This window comes from Pecten maximus, chromosome 5 (assembly GCF_902652985.1).
Source record: "Pecten maximus chromosome 5, xPecMax1.1, whole genome shotgun sequence".
Lineage (NCBI taxonomy): Eukaryota > Metazoa > Mollusca > Bivalvia > Pectinida > Pectinidae > Pecten > Pecten maximus.
This window is the reverse complement of record NC_047019.1, coordinates 41,905,433-41,932,260: the sequence shown is the minus strand read 5'-3', so window position 1 is coordinate 41,932,260 and position 26,828 is coordinate 41,905,433. Positions and strand designations below refer to the sequence as shown.

The following is a 26,828-nucleotide window of genomic DNA, read 5'->3' as shown; positions in this document are numbered from 1 at the left end:
ATATATAGATTTTTTATAAGATGTAATATTTGTATATCATAAGTATTTGAAAAGTTCTGTTTTTTAGAAAAGAAAAGGACATTAAATAGAGTTATGAAGAGTGATAATCTGAAACTGCATGTACTGTTAGCATTGCACAGTTGCATAAAAGCTGGCATGATGTAAAGTACGCTGGTATCAGCTGTTAGCAGGATCAGTGATGTCATGCCTGTCCTCAATGGCTATGTGAATTGATAATATTTGTTTTTGCTATCTTCAATTTTTTGTTGTGTCCTAACATCCATGTGGCAAAAAATAATTATCAGTCCATCATGAATTGGTCATACTTGTCATGTGAAGCTGTGGCTTTAAGTGGTGTCATGGTTTACAACAGTTGAGCTACACTCTACTCCAAAAAAACCTTATGCAAATTAGATAGGCTTTTGTACTTCATGTTGAAATGAAAAACATCCAATGACACGCTTTGTAACTCTGTGCTAATTATGCATAATTAATTAGATGAGTTTGACTCATCAGTAGTTGCCTTCTATACAAATTGTTTTTCAATTGATTTGAAATTTGTGAAAGTATGCCATTATTCTAGTGAGGAAATGTAAAGAATTAAAGCTGACTAACTGTTCACTGATTGATGGTCGGGCTCTGTCTAAAGCTTTCCTCAAATTGAAATGTTTAGCTGGTAAATTAAATTGTAAAAGTGCTTGAAATTAAACTTTTATCAATACAATTGCTTTTCTATTGAATTTCTGTTCATTTCTAATTTGCTTCAGAGAAAAAATTAAAGTTAAAAATCATTGAAAAGGGTTTGACATATTAAAATAGGAGATTGTTTAAGTGGTTGGAAATTGTTCTTGATTGTGATATAGTAGGCAATTCTTTTGGGTGAATATCCCTTGAAAATGCTGTGGTCTCTCTTTGGATAGAAGAGATGGTGAAAATCTCCAAATTTCCATGGTTAGATGATCCAGATGAATATGGTTAATATTCCTTAAAGGAAATCTATGATTAACAGAGGCGTGAAAGATGAGTGACTAATATACTGTCCCCCACCAGGTAATCATACCTAATAGTACTGTCCCCCACCAGGTAATCATACCTAATAGTACTGTCCCCCACCAGGTAATCCTACCTAATAGTACTGTCCCCCACCAGGTAATCCTACCTAATAGTACTGTCCCCCACCAGGTAATCATACCTAATAGTACTGTCTCCCATCAGGTAATCCTACCTAATAGTACTGTACCCCACCAGGTAATCATACCTAATAGTGCTGCCCCCACCAGGTAATCATACCTAATAGTACTCGTCCGCCCACCCGTAATCAATACCTAATAGTACTGGTCCCCCCCCAACCAGGTATCCTACCCTAACCTAATAGGTAACTGTTCCCCCCCAGGTAATCCTACCTAAAAGTACTGTCCCCCATCAGGTACTCCTACCTAAGAGTAACTGTACCCACCACCAGGTAATCATACCTAATAGTGGCTGGGGCCCCACCAGGTAATCATACCTAATAGTACTGTCCCCCACCAGTAATCATACCTAATAAGTACGGTCCCCCATCAGAGGTAATCAATCTAATAGTACTGGTCCCCCACCGACCAGGTAATCATACATAGAGTACTGTCCCCCACAGGTAATCATACATAATAGTACTGCCCCACCAGGTAATCATAACCTAATATACTGTCCCCACCAGGTAATCATACATAAATGGTACTGCCCCCACCAGGTAATCATACCTAATAGTACTGTCCCCCACCAGGTAATCATACATGATAGTACTGTCCCCCACCAGGTAATCATACCTAATAGTACTGTCCCCCACCAGGTAATCATACATAATAGTACTGTCCCCCACCAGGTAATCATACCTAATAGTACTGTCCCCCACCAGGTAATCCTACCTAACAGTACTGTCCCCCTCCAGGTAATCATACCTAATAGTACTGTCCCCCACCAGGTAATCCTACCTAATAGTACTGTCCCCTCACCAGGTAATCATACCATATATTACTGTACCCCACCAGGTAATCCTACCTAATAGTACTGTCCCCCACCAGGTAATCCTACCTAACAGTACTGTCCCCCACCAGGTAATCCTACCTAACAGTACTGTCCCCCACCAGGTAATCATACATAATAGTACTGTCCCCCACCAGGTAATCCTACCTAATAGTACTGTCCCCCACCAGGTAATCATACCTAATAGTACTGTCCCCCACCAGGTAATCATACCTTATAGTACTGTCCCCCACCAGGTAATCCTACCTAATAGTACTGTCCCCCACCAGGTAATCATACCTAATAATACTGTCCCCCACCAGGTAATCATACCTAATAGTACTGTCCCCCACCAGGTAATCAGACCTAATAGTACTGTCCCTCACCAGGTAATCATACATAATAGTACTGTCCCCCATCAGGTAATCATCATCAGCTCTATGTATCATGTGCTGCTCTCTACCAACTACCTCAGAGGTAATCTCATCACCTGGCCTGATATCAGGTGCTGCCCTCTACCAAGTAAACTCGGAGACAACCTCACTATCGCCTGGTAAACCAGAGACAATTTCACCTCCACAATGCCTGATATCAGGTGCTGCCCTCTACCAGGTAAAACACTGACACAACCTCACCATCTATCCAGCCTGATACCAGGGGTTGCCCTCTACAGTGATGCACAGCAAGGTCAGAGATCAGAGTTGAAAAACAGGTCCAAGCAGGTCAGATTTGCTGCAGATGACAACAATGGTCCTGTCATTCCACTAATCGAACCCCTCCCCCTCCCTCCCTGTGTGGCAGTGATGGGTGTGAGTCATGCAAGTTGCTGGCCTTTTTTGACCCAGACCCACTGTTCCCAGTGTTAATAGTCTTTCAGGTCATCGACTCTGCTACACTTATATATAAGCAGACTGAATAAAAAAATCACTTTTATTTTCACCTGCTTGCTGACTACGATGACTCACACGACCAAATATATGTTTACATACTATGTACAATATATAAGATTTTTTTTCTTTGACAAGTAATAGGTCATGTTTTGATAAAAAGCTTGTCATAAGCATTCACTTAGTGATAAGTTTTCCAAGCATGTTTGGTATCTCCAAAGTGAAAATGTCAATTTTACACCTGCTCTGCAGTTTTAACAAACACCAAATAGGACGGTGAGTCATGCCTTCTGTAAACTTTGGCTAAATTAACACACAAGTAGGATATATTGCAGTTTAATGAATTTTGGGAAGGTCACCTTAAAGTAAAGTTAAAAGCATCTTTTCCACAGACGTAATGGCAAAAGGTCATTACTGTTGGTACTGAAACATTGAAAGTAGTTTTATAGCATTTTGTTCCCATCACATTTGTAGTAATTAATGCTTAACATAAAAAGTTTATTTGAATTGATTTTAATGTTCATCATACACAAAAATATGTATCTTCTCATGTTCATCGACACCAAATACATCGAGAGCTCATTATTCCAGTGTTGAATACATAACGACTGGTTATTAAATTTTATATTGCTGGTAAAATTTGTTCATTAAAAGCTCATAACAAAAACAAAATTTCATGTCCAAGATGCAGGGCTGCTAATAGTGATGTATGATACATTACGTGGTCTTATGATGTAAAACAAGTTTGTAAGTAAAACAATATTTAAAAAAAAACACAACATGTTTTAAGAATTATTCATAAAAGATACATCTTCAAAGAAAAATTCAATTTATAAAATGTAGTTAATAAAGAAGAAACACATGAATTGAGAAATTTGTATACAATATTTGTACTTTTATGAGAATTTCATATAATAACATATTAACAGAATTTGTTTTGATCTGTGCCCTCTTTGATGTTTTTTTTTTATCAGATGCTAACAAAGGAGTAGCAATGATCCCCTGCAGAAATATGGCACTCGTAGCCTATTAGATAATCAGATTCTCTGTCAGTTGTATCTTTTGAAATAAAACAAAATAAATATGAGGAGTGTGGAGTACATAACTCAGTCTCTCTCTTTTATGATGCTTCGGGTCATCCAAGGTCTTTGCTGATTTCAGATCTCTTCAGAGTTGCCTCCCTTTGAGGATTAGATGAAGGTAATTGGGCGTTATATAGGTGCTAATTCTAGGAATTAAGAGGTGTTGGTAGGTAAAATTAAATGATGTATGTGCAGTATGTACATGAGGACAATAGGTACATCCGTGTGCACATCGATTATACAGGTGTAATATGGGAAGATAGGGTACATACAAGGTAACACCTTCAAAGTGCCGTTTTTTAAACGAACATTAAAGGTGTGATATAGAATTGTCCCTCTAGCCTTATCTACAAAAAGAGTTCACTGATGTGGGGAAGGGGAATTTTAGGTTCCTTAACCACCCTATAAATCAAACTTCTTTATTAAGTTGATTTTAAGCCAGTTTAGTTAAGAGGAACTGAACAGTTCTGCACCTTGAAACAAAGCCATCAAGAGTACCTGTACATGTTTGGTGTCCATCTTTTGTTAGTGAATGGTCTTGTCTCTCATGTTCTCCAATTAAAGTCACGACTTCTGTTCTCGTCTTTGTGTTATTAAGTGCCAATTGGAATTCTGTAAGATTAAGAAACAGCTATAACCTGCCAAGGCATTAATCATTTAATGGTCACCTTCATTGGTCCACTGCCATTGGCCGGTTGGTCAAATGATGCCTGCTGTAGAAGGAATTATGCTAATTTATGAGGTCATGACTTCACAGGTTCCATACGCTTCTCTGACTCATCTCAAGGAAGCTGATCCAAGCTTTATGAATTATTATATTACCAAGACTTTTGTCCTATTAACTCATGAATCAAACTTTCCAATAATTGTATATTGTTCCTTAGAGGACCAGCTCAGGCATCCATGTTGTGTGCAGTCAACCAAATGCTTGTAATTTTCCTTGTAATAAAAGGAAAATGAGAAATAAACCACTTTTCCAGTTTATTTGTAATCCAAATCTGACATACAGAGTGAAAGTGCATGATCTTTCATGAAAATATTTAATTAATGAAAATGGTGACTTATATATAACACAATGTTTGTCAGTTGCAGTAAAACAAATGTTAAAAGCAATAATGATATTTCGGGTGTTTTTGTGCTGTGTAGTTATTATGGACGATTAATAGTCATCAATAATTGTTAGAATTTACCCAGAACTTCACTGTTTATCTATCAAATACATAACATGCATAAAATGAATTGATGAATCAAACAGTATTGTATTAAATTTTAGTCTTATCTTAGATATATCTTGGTGTATTCATCAGATGATGTTATATTAGTTACTATAATGTGTAAATTATGATGACTTTTCAGTCTTAAAATTTCTTAACCTTCAAGTCAAGTACCATACAGACATCCTTTTGAAAAATACAAGATAATACATTACAGTAAGTTTATACTATTCATAATTCATAGGTTTAAATGATATTGCATATTATTTTATGATCATACATACTTTAAATGACATAATTAAAATGGTATTAAATACTTGGTATAACATATATAAAATATTTTGTATAAGACATAAAGATGATATTAGATACTTTGTATGAGCCATTAAGATGATATTAGATACTTTGTATAAGACATAAAGATGATATTAGTTACTTTGTATAAGACATAAGTTAAGATGATATTAGATACTTTGTATGAGACATAAGTTAAGATGATATTAGATACTTTGTATGAGACATAAGTTAAGATGATATTTGATACTTTGTATGAGCCATTAAGATGATATTAGATACTTTGTACGAGACATAAGTTAAGATGATATTAGATACTTTGTATGAGACATCAGTTAAGATGATATTAGATACTTTGTATAAGACATAAGTTAAGATGATATTATATACTTTGTATAAGACATAAAGATGATATTTGATACTTTGTATGAGACATAAGTTCAGATGATATTTGATACTTTGTATAAGACATAAGTTAAGATGATATTTGATACTTTGTATAAGACATAAGTTAAGATGATAATAGATACTTTGTATAAGACATAAGTTAAGATGATAATAGATACTTTGTATAAGACAGAGCCTAGGAGGTGACATTACATACTTTAATACAATGAATGAATATATAGAACTAAAAACAATGTATTTCTACTTGGAGTGAGTATACACCATCATTGGGCCTATATATGCTTAGGATTAGAGCCAAATAGAGGGGGAGAAGGAACAAAGAAAAACTATACTTTAACTAGCATGAAACATTGATATTGGTAGATATGAGTCAGTGCACAGGAATGACGGCAGCCTCTGGGTTGGTAACTCATCATCATCTTTATTCTTGATAATCCACATTTTAACTATGTCACAGTCACTGGGGATAATCTCTCTAAAACTGTCATCTTTACCCTTCTTTGTTAATTGACTTTCCCTTTTCCATTTATTTTGACTGTTCCATTGTGATTCATTGGTGGTTGAAGACTGCTTTGAGTCTCTGACTTCTCCAGGGAAGAGAAAAACCCTTAGGGATAGGGGCAGGGGCAATCTTAATCAAATAAAATAGCAGAAATTGGAAGGTGATTGTTTTGTGAATGAAATACATGACTAACGTGGACAGACAGTAGAAAGATAGCTTCAAGCTTCTTGACTACTTTTGAGAAATTTTAATGATGTGATATTTGAGATTTAGATGTTTGAAGTATTTGACAGGCAGTGACCATATAGCACTGTGAAGACTTCTAAGCATGTCAAACTTACCAAACGGTTTTATCGCTTTACCTCTATAATCTGTCTTTTGGTATGATTTGACTATACACGATATTGTACATTTGTTAAATATATTAGTTGTCTTGAAGCTAAGCGGTTTCATTGAGCTGCATTAGGAATTTATCGTTAATCACATCCAACTTATACAGACAATGGGGTCTGCTTGAAGCAAAATACCCTAATGATAAATGTTCTAGAATTGTCAATCACAGATTAAATTTGATGATGGTTTGTTGTTACCCTGATAGGATATAACACTTCTCCCATGCCTATCAACACACGTTAAGGACAGTGTAATTTGAATGAATCAGTCAACATCTTTCACAGCTGTGGCACTGAGAGAATTGCAATCAACCTTTACAAAAAGTTTTTTGCTTTAGTTTTGATTGATATCCCCCCAAAAAAATGACATTTCCAACGGTTTCTGAAAATTAATACAAGCTACAATAATCAAGAAAAACAATAGTAAAAAGAGTGCTTGTCATAGAAGAAGCCTTCAGAAACAAAAGTCTTCAAAATGTATTTAATATTTATTGGATTGTTAAGTTCACCACATAGAAGATTAATTATTCCTGATAATGATATTTAAAACATATACAGCAGTAACAGCACATTTATCAATAACTGGTGGGTTTTCCCACTAATATGCAGAAGGAAAGAGATAAAAAGGATTGTTAATAACATTATGTTGTTGACATAGTGTCTAGTTTAATGTCCATGTAAGGATATTATAAAATCACTTAGAATGACGAAAATAAATTGTAAATGCTCAACTACCTTAAGGTTACCATTAGGCTTATGTGTACATACATGTTTTTATAAAGATTTCATAAAAGGGATGTAACTATCAAGAAAATTATTAAAATTAAGATAATTTTTAACCACACAACTCCTTAAGTACTAATCATGTATGCACCAAACTAAATGATAATTGGTTCAGAGCAAAAGCAGCATTACTCAGGAAAAACTTCCCTCCATAGATGGACATGCAGAAAGACAAGTACTCATTCCAACAGAAAGGGAGGCTATTTAATTACTATATCATGTGAACTGGTGTGAATCATATGATTGTTAACACTTGGGGCTTTGTGAAAGCCACCAAAATATTTGTAACGTCTGGCTGGTACATGAATGCTGAAGTCAGCCTCAAACTTGACAGGATGTAGACATCACATACTGGTCATCTGCATACATTTGGAGTGACACAATGGCTTAGGGGCCAGTAGGATAGTTGTTGTTCTGTAGTGACCCACCCACCTTCAAGTTTAACATGGATTTTAAGACAGGAGACAATCAGATTGCAATACTGATATATTCCCAGATGTGATAATGTTACTATTTAAGATCATTTCTATTGACAAACGTGTAATGGAATGTTAATTTGTAGAGCTATCTGTTACGGTCACAGGACACCAACCAAAACAATTACTTGTACTCATATCTCAAGTTATGTTATTGCATACTACCTTACTAATATCTGTAATTAATTTTTTTTTCAATTGTGATAGTTTATAAATTTATGAAATTGAAATAAAAGCGACCTGCCATTGAAGTTCTGGCATGGTTTATGAATGAGTTTATACATTAATAATAGTGTGTAAATTAGTGTATGTGATTGAACTCAAAAGACACATGCATCAGGCCTAAAGATAGCTACTGTGGTGACTCATTGCAGTCAATCCGGGGGGTTTTGTCAAGTTTTTTCTCAGGGTGATTTTTTTCTTGACTTGTCGACAAAGGCAGAAAGAAAATCTGTCACACAGCTGGCTCCTGTTACACTGGTGGGGGTGCTGGCAACTCAAGTTCAAACATTAAATACACACAAATATTAAAATAACCCAAGTGGATGATTCCTAATATGACCATGTTTTTAGGTCATCTGACCCGAAGGGTCAGGATGACCTATAGCCATCATGCTTCGTCCGTCGTCGTCCGCCGTGCGCCGTGCGCCGTGCGTCGTGCGCCGTCCGCCGTCCGTAAACTTTTCACATTTCAATCTTCTTCTCAAGTTCCACCAGTGGGATTAAGCTGAAACTTGCCTGAAATGATCCTGAGATGGTCCTGACCAAGTGTTGTTATTTTTCGGGTCAGTCCGAAATCCAAGATGGCCGCCATAGCCGCCATTTTGAAAACACATGTTAAACTTCTTCTCAAGTTCCACCAGTGCTGTTGGGCTGAAACTTGCCAGAAATGATCCTGAGATGATCCCGACCAAGTGTTGTTATTTTTCGGGTCAGTCCAAAATCCAAGATGGCCGCCATAGCCGCCATCTTGAAAAACACATTTTAAACTTCTTCTCAAGTTCCACCAGTGCTATTGAGCTGAAACTTGCCTGAAATGATCCTGACATGATCCCGACCAAGTGTTGTTATTTTTCAGGTCGGTCCGAAATCCAAGATGGCCGCCATAGCCGCCATCTTGAAAAACACATTTTAAACTTCTTCTCAAGTTCCACTGGTGCTATTGAGATGAAACTTGCCTGAAATGTTCCTGATATGATCCCGACCAAGTGTTGTTATTTTTCGGGTCGGTCCAAAATCCAAGATGGCCACCATAGCCGCCATCTTGAACAACACATTTTAAACTTCTTCTCAAGTTCCACCAGTGCTTTTGAGCTGAAACTTGCCTGAAATGATCCTGAGATGATCCCGACCAAGTGTTGTTATTTTTCGGGTCGGTCCAAAATCCAAGATGGCCGCCATAGCCGCCATCTTGAAAAACACATTTTAAACTTCTTTTCAGGTTCCACCAGTGCTATTGAGCTGAAACTGGCCTGAAATGATCCTGATATGATCCCGACCAAGTGTTGTTATTTTTTGGGTCCGTCCGAAATCCAAGATGGCCGCCATAGCCGCCATCTTGAAAAACTTATTTTAAACTTCTTCTCAAGTTCCACCAGGGCTGTTGGGCTGAAACTTGCCAGAAATGATCCTGAGATGATCCCGACCAAGTGTTGTTATTTTTCGGGTCGGTCTGAAGTCCAAGATGGCCGCCATAGCCGCCATCTTGAAAAAACACATTTTAAACTTCTTCTCAAGTTCCAGCAGTGCTATTGAGCTGAAACTTGCCTGAAATGATCCTGATATGATCCCGACCAAGTGTTGTTATTTTTCGGGTCGGTCCAAAATCCAAGATGGCCGCCATAGCCGCCATCTTGTAAAAAACATTTTAAACTTCTTCTCAGGTTCCACCAGTGCTATTGAGCTGAAACTGGCCTGAAATGATCCTGAGATGATCACGACCAAGTGTTGTTATTTTTCGGGTCCGTCCGAAATCCAAGATGGCCGCCATAGCCGCCATCTTGAAAAACTTATTTTAAACTTCTTCTCAAGTTCCACCAGGGCTGTTGGGCTGAAACTTGCCAGAAATGATCCTGAGATGATCCCGACCAAGTGTTGTTATTTTTCGCGTCGGTCCGAAATCCAAGATGGCCGCCATAGGCGCCATCTTGAAAAACACATTTTAAACTTCTTTCCAAGTTCCAGCAGTGCTATTGAGCTGAAACTTGCCTGAAATGATCCTGATATGATCCCGACCAAGTGTTGTTATTTTTCGGGTCGGTCCGAAATCCAAGATGGCCCCCATAGCCGCCATTTTGAAAACACATTTTAAACTTCTTCTCAAGTTCCACCAGTGCTGTTGGGCTGAAACTTGCCTGAAATGTTCCTGAGATGATCACGACCAAGTGTTGTTATTTTTTAGATTGGTCTGAAATGCAAGATGGCCGCCATATCCGCCATCTTAAAAAACACATTTTAAACTTCTTCTCCAGTTCCACTGGTGCCATTGAGCTTGAAATTGGTGAGGATGTTAAGGAAGGAGTGCCAACAAAGTGTTGCTATTTTTTCGGCCTTGTAAAAACTTTGGCATGGCAGCAATGGCGGCCATTTTGTAACATGATTGCGCAATCATGGTTTTCCTGAACAACACCTATTTCAAACTTCTTCTCAAATTCCACTGGTGGGATTCAGCTCTAACTTACCAGAAATGATCCTTAGATCTTACCAGAAATGATCCTTAGATGGTCCAGACCAAGTGTTATTATTGATTGGGTCGGTCAGATATCCAAGATGGCCACCATGGCCAACAGTGCCACTATATACTTGCTACAGAGAATGCATACTACAATAATATAAGGGTTTTAATTTAGAGTCAGATGACCGTTAAGGCCCCTGGGCCTCTTGTTGACTATTATAAGTATGGTAGAAGTACATGTGATTGGATCTGTAGACATGTACATACATGCTCCATTAATTAGTTAAATATGTCTCGGTGTTTTTTCAATGTCAATTAATTTGATTGATGATGAAAAACAACATATGTAAAGTTCAGAGATGTCAAGTTTGAATAAATGAACCAGTTCCAATTGTCTTTCACTAGAGTGATACAGCAGAGATTGTGAAGGTGAAATATACTACAAATGGTATATCAAGGCACCTCTGTTGGAATACATGTTAAATCAGATTATTAATCAGCTTACATTAAGGTAAAAAACAATTAACATAAATGGTAATGTTACACAGATGCAAACATTTACACAGTTAGTGTTTGAGTTTGCCATATCATAATTTCCTAAATATGTTCATATTTTTTTTAAAAGGTTGAGCATTCGGAAGAAAAAAATATGTTTACAAGCTTCAAATTCTGATCCTACAATTTACCTTCTTTTACTACTAGAAATTATAAACTCCAGAGTCAAATTAATCATAGCTGTCATACCAAGGGAAGTGGCTTTATAGAAGGGAGAGCACTCTATGGTGTAAATGGATATCAAAATTACAGCCAGTGTAGTTGCATGAACGCTTTACCTTTGTTTTTTGAAGCATTCCTTTAGTTCAGTTGATGGAATATGTTCTTTTGTTTCTGACTGGTGTTGAGCTCAGACAAGTTATATTTTCTAGAATAGTAAAAAACATACCAGTAGCTATTATTTAGTCTTCCCTGCACAAAATAAAATCCTATTTGTCGATTTTCTTTACACCTTTTGAAGGATCAACCACTATAAATAGTTTAACCTTGAATGTTATTTGTTTACAAATGGGTCTCCTGTACTTACCAAGATACGTTTCACTGTACAGAAACACCTCTGTGTGCACTAGAATTGCCTGTCTTTCTCTCAAAATAATGACTTGGAAATCATTGTATACCATTTTGAAGCCAAACATGAAGTGTTGCTGCGGTTTAAAGGCAATACAATTTTAAAATTTCAAAGTAAGATCATTCAACAGTGCTAAGAAAATTCAAAACACATTTTTCTTGCATGTGTCATGATACACACTTACATAGTTCACTGTCACCAAATGGCAAGATGATTGGCTTTTGCTTATATGTATTGTATTAAAGGTATGCCCTGCAAGTAGGGCGTAAGAATTGTACCTGCTGCCCCCATTGCATGATCATAAGAGGCGACTAAATTTGGGATCTTATCTTTTCTCTTCTTTCTTACCAACTTTCTTCTTCCTAATGTCTTCCTTGACAATGCCTCACTTTGGTCTTTAGTTGAGCGTTTGCCCCTGTGAGAATGGCTTCCAGTTCTGTCCCCTAGCTGAGACATACCAGAGTCTTTAAAAATGGTAGTTGCTACTCCTGCTTAATGCTCATGGTATTAGGAGTGGGATGACTGGTTCGCCCGTTGTCAGTATAATGTGACCAGGTGGGGTGTCCTGTTGGGTGTCTTCGGCAGTATGCTTCAGTGAGGTAGCACTATAAATCGGCAAAAGTTCTGCACTATCACAAGGAGACTTAAAACAAACATACCGTATTTCAGTCCATGACGATAACTGTATAAGCTTTCAGCCATCAAATATCATAGGATAACTATTTAGATTCATACTTGATCAATATTTCACACTTTATATGTTATACACTGTAAATGTCATTATTCTAGTTGTAATCTTATTTTTGTGATTTTCAAATTTGAGGCATTCCACGAAATTAAGATTGTGATAACTGTAGTTCGTGTACATTATTTTCTGTGGCAAGCTTTGTGGTGTTGCCAATTCATCACTTCGCTAATTTGTTCTTATCCAGTATTGCTAGAAGTTGTTACTGTATACAGTTATAAACAAATGAGAAACTAAGGAATATTTAACTACAAAACAAAAACTGGTAATTCAACTCTGCGGTACTAATGAAAATCCACTGTTGTACAATTCTATTTCCTCTGATACAAGTCTCTGTAGATGATTTTATGTGCTGGTTTAACCTTAAGGATTAAAAATGCTATAAAAATTGTAAGTCATTGTTGTAAATAATGGGATTTTGATTTGATATTGATTTCATTTATTACCCGTGACAAAGGGGGCTGAGTAACAATGACATCAACAGTATGTGCTGTAATTCTGTTACAACAGCTCTATTTTTATAGTCCTCATTGTGTATACATGTATGATGTCACAGGGCAAGAATTTCTATAACACTAAACTCAAATTAAGCAAGGAATGGTTTTCCTGTGATCCTGCTAGGTCAATGAAGACAGAAACCCAGTAAACTGACATATTTAACATACTGTTCTGGTGATACCTACGTTATTGAAGTCTGTGTTAACAGGAATAAATGGTTTCTTAATGTCTCTTTTATGTAATAATATATAACAAATAGTCTATCATGTATGCAGTAAGTAGTTGGGAGCCAATATGTCCATGGTAAGTAGTTGGGGGCTCTATGTCCATGTTAAGTAGTTGGGGGCTCTATGTCGTTGGTAAGTAGCTGGGGGCTCTATGTCCATGATTAGTAGTTGGGGGGGTGGGGGGGGGCTCATATGTGTCCATGGTAAGTAGCTGGGGGCTCTATGTCCATGGTAAGTAGTGGGGGCTCATATGTGTCCATGGTAAGTAGCTAGGGGATCTATGTCCATGGTAAGTAGTTGGGGGTTCTATGTCCATGGTAAGTAGTGGGGCCTCTATATGTCCATGGTAAGTAGTTGGAGGCTATATGTCCATGGTAAGTAGTTTGGGGGTTATATGTCCATGGTAAGTAGTTGGGGGTTCTTTGTCCATGGTAAGTAGTTTGGGGCCTCTATATGTCCATGGTAAGTAGTTGGGGGTTCTATGTCCATGGTAAGTAGCTGGGGGCTCTATGTGCATGGTAAGTAGTTTGGGGGCTCATATGTGTCCATGGTAAGTAGCTGGGGGCTCTATGTCCATGGTAAGTAGTTGGGGGCTCTATGTCCATGGTAAGTAGCTGGGGGCTCTATGTCCATGGTAAGTAGTTGGGGGGCTCATATGTGTCCATGGTAAGTAGTTGGGGGCTAAATGTCATATATATATATATATATGGGGCAAAGAAGTATTTCTAACAGTGTGGACATGAAAAACATGGCTTTGTACATGTCATGCTAGCCACTGCCTTCGGCCCATGCCAGCCGAAGGGTTCATGGTTGTTATTTCAACTACTACCCAAAATACTAGTCTTACTGTTTCTTATTGTATTTTCTAGTACTGTTTATATAATATGTGATTGTATTGGTATTCTATGTGTCTTGATAAAGGGGCAGATTGCCTCGAAAATTTGACATTTTTCATGTCCACACTGTTAGAATTACTTATATATAACGATATCAACATTTCAAGTAATTCGTATCCTGCAGACAAATTAAACCTTTGCAAGGATCCAGTGTTATCTGTATTATTATACCGTTCATATTACTTCTTTGACCCATATATAATATATATTTATATATATATATACATGTCATGCATTGAGCCATCTTTAATTCTATAAAAGATACTGAAACATATTCAGGAGAATACCATAGCTATCATCTATCAAAATAAATGAACTAAATCACTTATTATTAGTACTATATCTATATAGGTCACTGTAATGACCTGCTCAACTTCTTCATCTCACACAAGACAAACTATGTAACTTCTGACTAAGTTATGTAGAGTTATTCATGGTATCTATGTTTGGGTAAAGGGAGTCTCAATAATTTTAAGTCTGGGCAAATAAACCGCGGTCATTGCTGACCATACCTAATGACTCAAGACTTCCAGAGTCCCAAAACGATTAGCTTATTCATGGATGTAGACTATAATGAGGATATCCTAAAGACCGATAATACTTCATTATATAAAATCACCACAGCCATTATTGTTTATGCCTGGTCAGAAATTGATCAATGATTACATGACTTTGAAATTGCTTGACCACAGTTTGGTCACTCTACTGGGCATTGAGTTTGTCACTTGCCCAGAGAAAGATGTATGTCGTGATTGGTTGGGGAGAGACTTGGATCCTGTAGGCTGGGTGTGAATCATAGGCCTAGTACTATTCTGACGGTGCTGTAGATGTATCAGACGCCAGGATTCTGAGCCCTACTGGTAAAGCCTTGGTTGGCTGTGCAGTACTTCACACATAGTCACAACTACCAGTTAACCTGTTTACAATAAGATCCTTTATCTAAGTCAATTTGGTTTATTTTGTTAATCCAACATAAAATGTTAGATGATAATAAAATTAGAAAAATAAATGATTAGTTTGGGCAAACTTTCAATGTTCTAGGATGTCTCCATTTTGTACCTAGGATTGGCATGTTTTTTTGCTTGGCTCTGTGTCATGACATGGTGTTGATGTATAGGTACTACTGCAGCTAGTCATAATTGATTCCATTATCCAGTATCTATTTCAATCATTATTAAAAATAGTTTTTTGTTTGAATTATTGATGCAGTTATTCCCAATCTGGGTAAGCAAGTAGTCTTAAAGACTATGTAACATCAAATCACAATGTTTACAGAAAGCAAGAATTTGTCAGTTACTGATGTATCCCTCCTTACACAAGTTAGTGACACCTAACCTTACCGGCCAGCTTGTCAGTTACTGATGTGTCCCTCCTTACACAAGTTAGCGTTAGTTAACCTTACCGGCCAGCTTGTCAGTTACTGATGTGTCCCTCCTTACACAAGTTAGCGTTAGTTAACCTTACCGGCCAGCTTGTCAGTTACTGATGTGTCCCTCCTTACACAAGTTAGCATTAGTTAACCTTACCAGCCAGTTTGTCAGTTACTGATGTGTCCCTCCTACCACAAGTTAGCGTTAGTTAACCTTACCAGCCAGTTTGTCAATTAATTGTAGTGTTACCTAACCTTTCCAGTCAGTTTGTCAGTTACTGATGTGTCCCTCCTACCACAAGTTAGCGTTAGTTAACCTTACCAGCCAGTTTGTCAGTTACTGATGTGTCTCTCCTAACACAAGTTAGCGTTAGTTAACCTTACCAGCCAGTTTGTCAGTTACTGATGTGTCTCTCCTAACACAAGTTAGCGTTAGTTAACCTTACCAGCCAGTTTGTCAGTTACTGATGTGTCCCTCCTTACACAAGTTAGCGTTAGTTAACCTTACCAGCCAATTTGTCAGTTACTGATGTGTCCCTCCTAACACAAGTTAGCGTTAGTTAACCTTACCAGCCAGTTTGTCAGTTACTGACATGTCCCTCATTACACAGGTTAGTGTTGCCTAACCTTTCCAGTCAGTTTGTCAGTTACTTATGGCTCTCCCTCATTTGTAGATGTTAGATAGAATTGTCCTTGATTTTCACACAGAGCTTTCTGTAAACTTATAACATAACTCATAAAGATAGACTTAGCTACCTGCTGATGTAATTTATGAAATATCTACATGTTAAAATTATATTGTGATTAGAAATTGTCTTAGGTATGTATTTGAATACTGTGTACTTTACTGAAATGTTCTTTCTGACTTATTCTATGTTTCCTTTGTTTTGTTCATGCAGGTTCTTCTGATTGACAGCCGTTCCTTCCTAGAGCACAATACATCTCGGATCCAACAGTCGGTCAATGTCTGTTGTTCCAAGTTGGTCAAACGAAGGCTTCAACAGAACAAGGTATGCATGGCAACTAACTTATCCAATGTTGGCATAGCAACTAACTTATCCAATGTACAGAATGCCAGCTATGATCTGCTTTGCATAATGATAGAAATTACACAACTGTGAATGGGTCATTGCATTTCAAGAAATCTGACAAAACACAGTGGAGCTTAGGTTTCTTTCAATGACGAAAAGTGTTTTAAATGAAAAAATATATTAGAGATAACAAAAAAACACCTTTTTTCAACAAATATATATTTATATAGGTAGTGAGGTTTTGGGTCATACGCGGTGCATTCGTATGGGGCATTAAGGGTCCTCTCACGGGATATTCATTTTCTTTTTTGTAATGTAATTATGGGCTGCCGGAGGCAATACGATATATGCAACTTTTGTGCGAAGTAAAAATTGGTTAATATTAATCTGTTTGATTAAAATTCAGCCCTGCGCTACATATTGGACTAAGGTATTGAAAATAAGCAAAGAATTTTCCCCTTACAACATAAAAAACTAGCACGAGTCACAATGATAACTAGATCCTTAAAGCAGAATGGATTATCAATAGTGTTTGGCTTTTCTAGTGTTGCATGTGAAAGAATTGGTTTGGGTCTTGGAGAATGGGTGTTTGCCCAGAGGCAGAAATTTTTAATGTACCCAAGATTTATCAATACATGTTAAATATGGCTCCGTGATTGCATGTGTACATAATGGTAAAGGAGGCTGACCGATGCCTAAGGGCTATATGTACTGTAGTAGGGATATAACTGTTAGCTTATGAATATTCATGAAGGTAGTGACAACAATACCCAATTTCATGGCAGAGCCAGCATGCTGAGATGATAGAGTGTGTCAAGTTAGACCAGGTTTTTACCTGAGATAATCACAAGGCAAATCAATAACGGAGGAATTATTGATGCCATCATTGTTTCATAAAATACCTGAAATTGATTATTAATCAGTGGATTATTTGCTGGAAATTTGCCAGTTTGAATAGGTTGTTTGAACTGTTTGCCCGAATAAGAATACTTTATATACATTAACTATGTACACTATTTGTTTCCACCATATATATCTAACATGTTCAAATGTCTCCAGCGGTCTTGCTTTGGTAAACAGAATCAGTACAAGGCTCTCCACTGAGGCTGAAAAAATAGATTGAGCATTTTTTTGTGAAAGGTGAGAGAGCTTGTTAAATATTTAGATGATCGTTTTGTCCAGATAATGGATAAGTTGAGGTCGTATTTCAGTTTCATGTATTTGATACTGCTAAAATACCCCTATGTATGGATACGTAAAGGATGTACATCCAACATAAACCAGTAAAAACAAACTTCACAATTAGTTTTTTTCAAATTTGTTCAAAAGATTGCAGTGGCAGAGTATTGCACCTTTTATGAAAAGTGATTAATAATCAATTCAAAGACTATATGAGAAGAAAAATCTTCAGGATTATTGAAGTAAAGGAAATGAAAATAAAGAATGTATTTTGTCTTGCATTCTTTGAATTTTCTATCCAAAGATTGTTTCAGACTATGAAATCTCTCAATTATAAAAACATGTTTATTTTGTTAAATTAAGCAAAGACTTCAATACACATAGGTATAATTCAGGTAGTTAAACAAATATATCCTGGGTATATTAAAATCATTCAAGGAATGAAAAAGAAAATGAAAACAAAAATCAGATTAATGGTGTCTGGAGGTTCTAAAGACTCTGATATAATAGGTGAAAAAGTTCTTGGGAAATAGAGTTCAAAGTTACACATAAAGGTGGTTATTGACATCCTCTAGGTAGAGCAGAACTTCTGTGATTGAGCTATGGCATTGCAAGTTGTATGAGAAAGCAGAACAGTGTATAGTATAATATTGTAAACAGTGGGGTGACATAAGATACCAATTTGAGCTACTCTTCACACCTACACAACATTTTATATTGCTGCTAAAAATTCCCAGGCTGGTCATTAAAATAATGAGTTTATGTATTGTACAGTCAGGAATGTCTTCCCACAGATCAATACAAGTTATAGTGTACATGTAGCTCAAACAGGCTTCTCGTAAAATAAAAACTCTATTTACTGATGACATTCAATATACTGATAATATAATACATGACATGGTCAGTAGAGTGACCACCAATGTGATATCCTATCAGTAAGGTGACCACCAATGTGATATTCTGTCAGTAAGGTGACCACCAATGTGATATTCTGTCAGTAAGGTGACCACCAATGTGATATCCTGTTAGTAGGGTGACCACCAATGTGATATCCTGTCAGTAGAGTGACCACCAATGTGATATCCTATCTGTAGAGTGACCACCAATGTGATATCCTGTCAGTAGGGTGACCACCAATGTGATATCCTGTTAGTAGGGTGACCACCAATGTGATATCCTGTCAGTAGAGTGACCACCAATGTGATATCCTATCTGTAGAGTGACCACCAATGTGATATCTTGTCAGTAGGGTGACCACCAATGTGATATCCTGTCAGTAGAGAGACCACCATTGTGATATTCTGTTAGTAGGGTGACCACCAATGTGATATCTTGTCAGTAGGGTGACTACTAATGTGATATTCTGTCAATAAGGTGACCACCAATGTGATATCCTGTCAGTAGGGTGACCACCAATGTGATATTCTGTCAGTAGGGTGACCACCAATGTGATATCCTGTCAGTAGGGTGACCACCAATGTGATATCCTGTCAGTAGGGTGACCACCAATGTGATATTCTGTCAGTAGGGTGACCACCAATGTGATATCCTGTCAGTAGGGTGACCACCAATGTGATACCCTGTCTGTATGATGACAATCAATGTGATATCCTGTGAATTTTTGCCTGGGTATAATAGCCACATCTTGTTCATTTCTATTGTAATATATCATAGCATAAAGAACAATTGAGTTCATATTGCTATGTCCCACTGCAAAATGATTTTCCAATGTGGATATTGGAAGTTTCATGTTTTGATTTTTGTTAAATGGCCTGTGCCATGGTTGAAATAATGGCAGTGGATTTGAGGTATCATCAATGCTGTGTTGCTATTTTTAACACCAGCATATTTTCCTTGACACAGTTTCAGTGATATTGTTATCAATTTTGGAACAGCACCAGTTGATCTAATTTAATTGAATAAATAAACAACTGATGAACAATTTACCATTACGCTTTTCTCTGGAACCAATTTAATTTCCATGATGGTGTATTGTGGAGGTTTCGCCTCCTACAGAGCCTGGAGCCAGAGATTTGAGATTTTGTAGTGCTGTGCAGCCCGCTGTTGTTTGTTCTATTTTAGTCACCTCCGCTTCCTTTGCCAATTTTTTTCATCCCTGTATTTAACTCAGGGGATCTGATGTAAATGTTACGCAAGTTTTCATGATTAAACTTCCTGCTGAAAAAGAAGATGACATTTATTTGAAAGGCCATTCATCATTTTGAAAATTAGAATACTCTTAAAAGCATGGAACCTCAATGTCAGAAGCAATATAAACACACGAAGACCAATAAGTTTAGGTACATCACACACTCAAGTTCCTCATGTAGTTACATTTGTGGAATATTCAGTTTTGTTTTTACCAGAACCAGAAACATTTCATTATTATTGGATTTTGAACTTTTATTGATTTTTACCTTAAGTACCATGTGAACTTAAATGTGATACCAGGGTAAGTTTACCTGTATCATGATTTAAGTGGGATGTTATATACGGAACACTCAATATCTCATCCTGGTATTCCATGGGGAGACCACTTTGGTTAATAATTGATATCTGAATTATGTTGTTTTCAATTAATAAAACAAAGTAGGATGAGGTAGGATGGCCACACATGAAGCATGCAGGCCAGGATGGGTGGTTCATAAGCCAGGTTACTTGTAGGCTCTACTAACAGCTTGTTCTTGTTCAGAAAATCGAAGTTCTTGGGTTGTTTTTTGTATCTTTTTTATTCAATACCATGAGTATGATACATGATAAACAGAGCACTTTGTAACACATATATGTACTTACATACATCTACATAACACCACTCATACAAATATATGGTATAATAATTAATTATATTCCAGACATCCAAAGATATGTAAGGTTCATCTATGTTATGTTGTTCCAGCTAGGTTCATATTTATGTTAGGTGATTCAAGAAATACTGGAAATGTCATATAGGATATATTATATGGAATGACTCAATCTCAGCATCTCAGGAAGTTCCGTCAAGGCTCAAAATCAAACCTTGAATGCATATTGGTCCATTGTTATGTAAGAAATTGCTACATTTCCTTTGCCAGATGCACAGAAATTAATGAAATTAATATGGCAAATTTGAAAACATGCATATGTCATAAAAATATTGTGTCCATGCCCGACGAGCCAACCTTTGGCTTTCTAATTGGAGACCCCAGTTCAAGGCTAAAGGGAAATGTGCACCAGAGTCAGTTAGGTGACATCACCAGTATACTATTCTAATAATGATTATATAAGAACATTAACTGTCTTCACAACAGTTGGATATGTTCTCAATGCTGCGCTGTTCGTTGATGCCATTTAGTTCCAATACACCTAGGATTTAATTACAGCAAAATATGCTAAACGTGACATAAACTCAAGGTCCAGTTCTGAGCTTTGATGTAATTGGCCGAGGAATTTGGATTTTGGATGACTCTGTGTACTTTTGTGAAGTTTGTGAAGATAATGTGTAAGAGTATGCACCAGAACTGCAACTGTTGTGTTAAAACATCTGCTGGCGTATCATGTAATGTGACCTAGATTCAAGCTATTGATTGATGTTTTTGTAAAGGCATCAAATCCGACAACTGCCTTAAAAATGAGTGTTCTAGAGGCACATGACACACGAAGTATATATTAGTAAAATACACTAGTTGAGGGTTCTCTATTCGTGACACTGGGAATCAAAATTTAAATATAATATAACCACAATTGGCCAAAAAGAATGACAAAAACTATGTCAATTAGGGAATCATGAATTTCATAGAAATGATGTATATACCTGTCACCTGTAACATCAACTTAACAAGGGCGTGTGCCTTAAAAGATTTCATACAGGTGAAAACCACACAGGTAAATGCACTTGGATGACAGGCACATAACAACAGTGCAGAACATCCTTGATGTAGATCACACTGCATGGCATCCTTATTGTGCTGTAGCAAGGTCGTTTTACAAGGTCGAAGCATGACACACGACTTGTAACAGGTGTGCTTCATCATTTACAAACTCACTGAGGAGGGGCTCAGGCACCAGGGACACCCTATATTGACACACGTAACAGGTGCCCTTCATTATTTACAAACTCACTGAGGAGGGGCTCAGGGACCAGGGACACCCTATACTGACACACGTAACAGGTGCCCTTCATTATTTACAAACTCACTTAGGAGGGGCTCAGGGACCAGGGACACCCTATATTGACACACGTAACAGGTGCCCTTCATCATTTACAAACTCACTGAGGAGGGGCTCAGGCACCAGGGACACCCTATACTGACACACGTAACAGGTGCCCTTCATTATTTACAAACTCACTGAGTAGGGGCTCAGAGACCAGGGACACTCTGTATTGGCATAAGTAACAGGTGCCCTTCATTATTTACAAACTCACTGAGGAGGGGCTCAGGGACCAGGGACACCCTTATTGACATACGTAACAGGTTCAATCACCAGTATTAGAGGAAAAGATTTATTTTGACATGTATTTGCATGATTTAACTTGCTGAAATGGCTGAAACTATGTCCTCTGTGGTCAGGAAACTTCAGAATATTTCATTAGAAGAGATTCAGTATTTCATCAGAAGAGATTCAGTATTTCCTCAGAAGAGTTTCAGTATCAAGTCATACAGAGTCCAAAGTCCAATGAGCTATAGATAAAAATCCTCAAGTATTGGGGTTATCATTATAGCAATGGTGCACTAGGCATAGGACCACTATATATATAGGCAATGTGAGAAAAACTCACCATAGTTTGTCTCCATCTCAACCCTATAATAAAATGTATGGTGTTGTGGCTTATTGTTAAAAATGTGTTAGAATGAAGTAGTTTAGCCACTTGTATGTGAAAAACATACATTCACATGTATTATAAAATAACACCATCATTTAACCACACTCAAATTCTCTAATGTATAATATAGTAGTTATATCAGATGAGTCACATACTGGAATTAAAATAACATATATTACTTTTCAAAGTGATTTAGAACATCAAGGAATGCTTAAAGTAGCTCAGTGATCATATGATAATTAAGGAAATGGTACACCTGGTAAGTCATAGTAGACATTGTGTCAAGTTACCTGTTGATTTATATAAATCTATAAAAACATATTACAGAATTCACATTTATGATCACTTAAAGGCATCACTGTGTAGGATTGTAAACATTTTATGAATGGAAAGTTTGACTGTTGGTTCTAACTGGTACTTAGCACAGGAAAAGTGTACTTGTGTGTAAGTAGTAAGTGTAAGTGTTGATCTGAAAGATAGAAACTTTCTTGATGGATTCCAATTTATGACCTAGATGTCTTATTCCCATTGATACTTCTCCATTTGGTTACAATGTTCATATCCGGTCCTACAGAAATGGCAGATATTTAATTTGAAGTGTAATTTAGTTTGATCTGTATAAAGTCACAGCAGTATTCAAACTTGATTGATAAGAAAACATCATTTTTTTACATTTTTAGCATTGCATTTGCAATTTGCTTGTTGATGATGATTCTAAGACCATAACATATTAAGAATCCTGATAAAGAATTTGACAAAAGCACAGTACTGACAGAATCATTCTTTAGTCTGAAGTGATTATTTATAAAGTGGGTGATTAATTTGATTATTTCTAAAACAGATAATTCAGTATTTCCTGAATGGTTTCAGTTTTTGTTCCCATACTCTGGATTATTTTTACCTCATATCATTTCACTAATTGCTACATTCATCCTAAACTTTCTCATAAAGTCCAACCAGTTTCCAGAATTCTTCACTCATGATTTCAATTGAACTTCCTGCCCACATTTTAAAGTTCAAAGAAAAGTGTTGATATAATGATATATATTTTCAGTATCGTTTACTTTCAGTGTTGTTTATTTTCAGTGTTTTTTTTCATTTAAGTGTTGCTTAGATTCAGTGTTATTCAATTAAGAAAAGCAACTATTGTTGAATGATCTTGTTATAGAGATAGTCACTGAGACAAGTTTGTCCTTGTCCATCTTAGGATGGGTCATGTATATATAACTTACTGATGTAAACATGAAGACCAGCCTCTGTGCATCACATGAAATGAAGCCATTAACCATTAAACTATTGCCTTGTATTGATCTACAACCTACAAAAGAATGTTTCTATAACAGCATAACTTCTATTCCAAAGTTAACATATGCACAATTTTGAACTGCCTGAACTTAGCTGTTGGTCTGTGCCACAAGATATGACTAACCATTCAATGTAAATTAATAAGTGAGTCTACAAGTCAAATTTTACATAACTCATTTGTTTGATGTTGTTTCATCTAACACCCATTTTATAAAGCTCGCTGTGGGACGAAGTCCAGGAAACTATTGCTATACCACTGACGTCGGCTTCTTCCGTAGCCAGGTTAAAAAATGTATAAAACAGTGTTGTGTCAATACTAATGAGGATACATCTTAGGTATCTGACATGTGTGTCCCTTGTCACATGACCTTTCTTGGTATTACATTTAGGGAACTACTGACCTTGACCATGACCTTTGATCTACTTTAAAATAACTTTTAAAAATCTGATTCTGAATTTCAACTTGCTCGGTGAGCTAAGTTGTCATCTGAAAACTTTTGTAACTTGCCATTTATCCAATGTAAAGACTTTTTATTTCTTCATTGTAGATGAAGTTCTTTGTTGTTTAATTTCAGCAAGGTTTGTTTTCAGTGTTGTTAATTTCATTGAGGTTTTCATGTTTTCGTGTTGTTTTGTGTTTACAGGTCCACATTAAGGAGTTCCTGACACAAACATGCCATATCGACATAGAGGAATACAGTGATGTTATTGTTTATGATCAGTGTACGGAGTTACCTGCCCTTCTCACCAGTGACAACTTCCTTATCGTCCTTCTCCGAAAACTCATGACATGCTCTTTGTTCAAAAGTGTGGCTTTGTTGAAAGGTAAGGTGTCTTCATTAGTATTGTACCCTGAGTTGGATCACACTGTAGTTGAATTTGATTTTCAACACAAATCTTTATCAAAAGTTTATCAATGTCATAACTGTCGAGTACAATGTACTTAAATTTGAGTTTACCGATGTAATACCTTGGAAATACAATGTACTTGAAGACTTGAGTTAACGAATGTCATACTTGGGAAATACGATGTACTTGTAGACTTGAGGTTACCAATATCATACTTGGGAAATACAATGTACTTGTAGACTTGAGTTTACTAATATCATACTTGGGAAATACAATGTACTTGTAGACTTGAGTTTACTAATATCATACTTGGGATTTACCAATATCATACTTGGGAAATACGATGTACTTGTAGACTTGAGTTTACTAATATCATACTTGGGATTTACCAATATCATACTTGGGAAATACAATGTACTTGTAGACTGAGTTTATGAATTTCATACTTGGGAAATACAATGTACTTGTAGACTTGAGTCTACTAATATCATACTTGGGATTTACCAATATCATACTTAGGAAATACAATGTACTTGTAGACTTGAGTTTACTAATATCATACTTGGGAAATACAATGTACTTGTAGACTTGAGTTTACCAATATCATACTTGGGAAATACAATGTACTTGTAGACTTGAGTTTACTAATATCATACTTGGGAAATACAATGTACTTGTAGACTTGAGTTTACTAATATCATACTTGGGATTTACCAATATCATACTTGGGAAATACGATGTACTTGTAGACTTGAGTTTACTAATATCATACTTGGGATTTACCAATATCATACTTGGGAAATACAATGTACTTATAGACTTGAGTTTACCAATATCATACTTGGGAAATACGATGTACTTGTAGACTTGAGTTTACTAATATCATACTTGGGAAATACGATGTACTTGTAGACTTGAGTTTACCTCTGATGTCACAAGTAAGGAACAGTATAGCAGATATTGGGCTCTGAATGCTCTTGCACAGGGTTTAGCTTTTCTATCAGATCATTGAATGTTTTGCTTATTGTGACCTTGACTCTTTACTGTGGTGTAGGAGAATGGTAAATGTCTATAAGCTTGATTTACTGTTGTGTAGAAAAATGGTAGAAGTTTAAAGCTTGATGGTGATAGAAGCAGTTTATTGTTTCGCCTATGAGGAGTTCGCAAAGGGAGACTATGGTGTTACGGTTATGGATGGAGACAGGGTTAACATTTCACTTTGAAGTTTTGCATTTAGATCTGTTTCTGAAAAAGTATAAGTCTAACTTAAACCAAACTTGGTATGTATAGTCAGATCACATAGTGGACATCTCAACAGGTATCGAATATTCCTTCCACCAACCTGGAATTTACCTTGACACAACCTAAAGATTATATGAATTTTAATTCTTTTGCTGTGGTTTTGGGTTAAAACCTTAGCATTTTTCAGAAATTATGTGTACCTGGTAATTAATTTTATACCTGCAGAAATTATGTGTACCTGGTAACTAATTTTATACCTGATGTACAGTTATGATATTAGCTGTAAATAATAGCTTATATGTTAAGCAGTATATTTTTGGTTTTTGTTTATTTTTGTTTTCCATATCTACCCCCCGGTGGTTATATAAAGATAACCTATTTTGTTTGGTTTATTGAATTTGTGGTATTGACTGGAGTCCTTGGAAGGTGTGAATCCTTGCCTTTGATCTTTACACGGATCACTGTCTAAATATTGATATGCTTTGATATAGAACTACTATTCCCACAGAGTTGAACATTGTACTGTAAATGTTATTTATACTGTAGAAAGGAAATTCTTCCATGGATTGCTTGTTGTGAAAATATCGTACCGGAAATACTACCGATGTGGTGATATTTTTTCTATTACATATTTTCAATTACTTGAACTAATGTTACCAAAATAAGTCACTTATTACCAGTATGGGTAAGTATCTAAATATTGAAATTTTCAAAATAAGTTTAGGAGACAACTGAAATATGAAATTAGTCACTAGCATAACCAATCACCGAGGTTACCAATAATTGCCTCGGTAGTGCAGTCATGCATGTGCATGTTCTATCAGTCTATCTGGAATCATATTTCATTTAA

At 36.4% G+C, this 26,828-nt stretch overlaps 1 protein-coding gene across 1 annotated transcript in view; it reads left to right on the top strand.

Moving 5' to 3' along the window:
- The window catches only part of LOC117328073 (platelet binding protein GspB-like), a 115,661-nt gene that overhangs the window by 38,543 nt on the left and 50,290 nt on the right, over window positions 1-26,828 (top strand). The window contains exons 3-4 of the mRNA XM_033885409.1: window positions 16,471-16,581; window positions 24,532-24,712. Coding sequence (XP_033741300.1) covers window positions 16,471-16,581; window positions 24,532-24,712 — 292 coding nt within the window. The remainder of the gene's footprint in view (window positions 1-16,470; window positions 16,582-24,531; window positions 24,713-26,828) is intronic.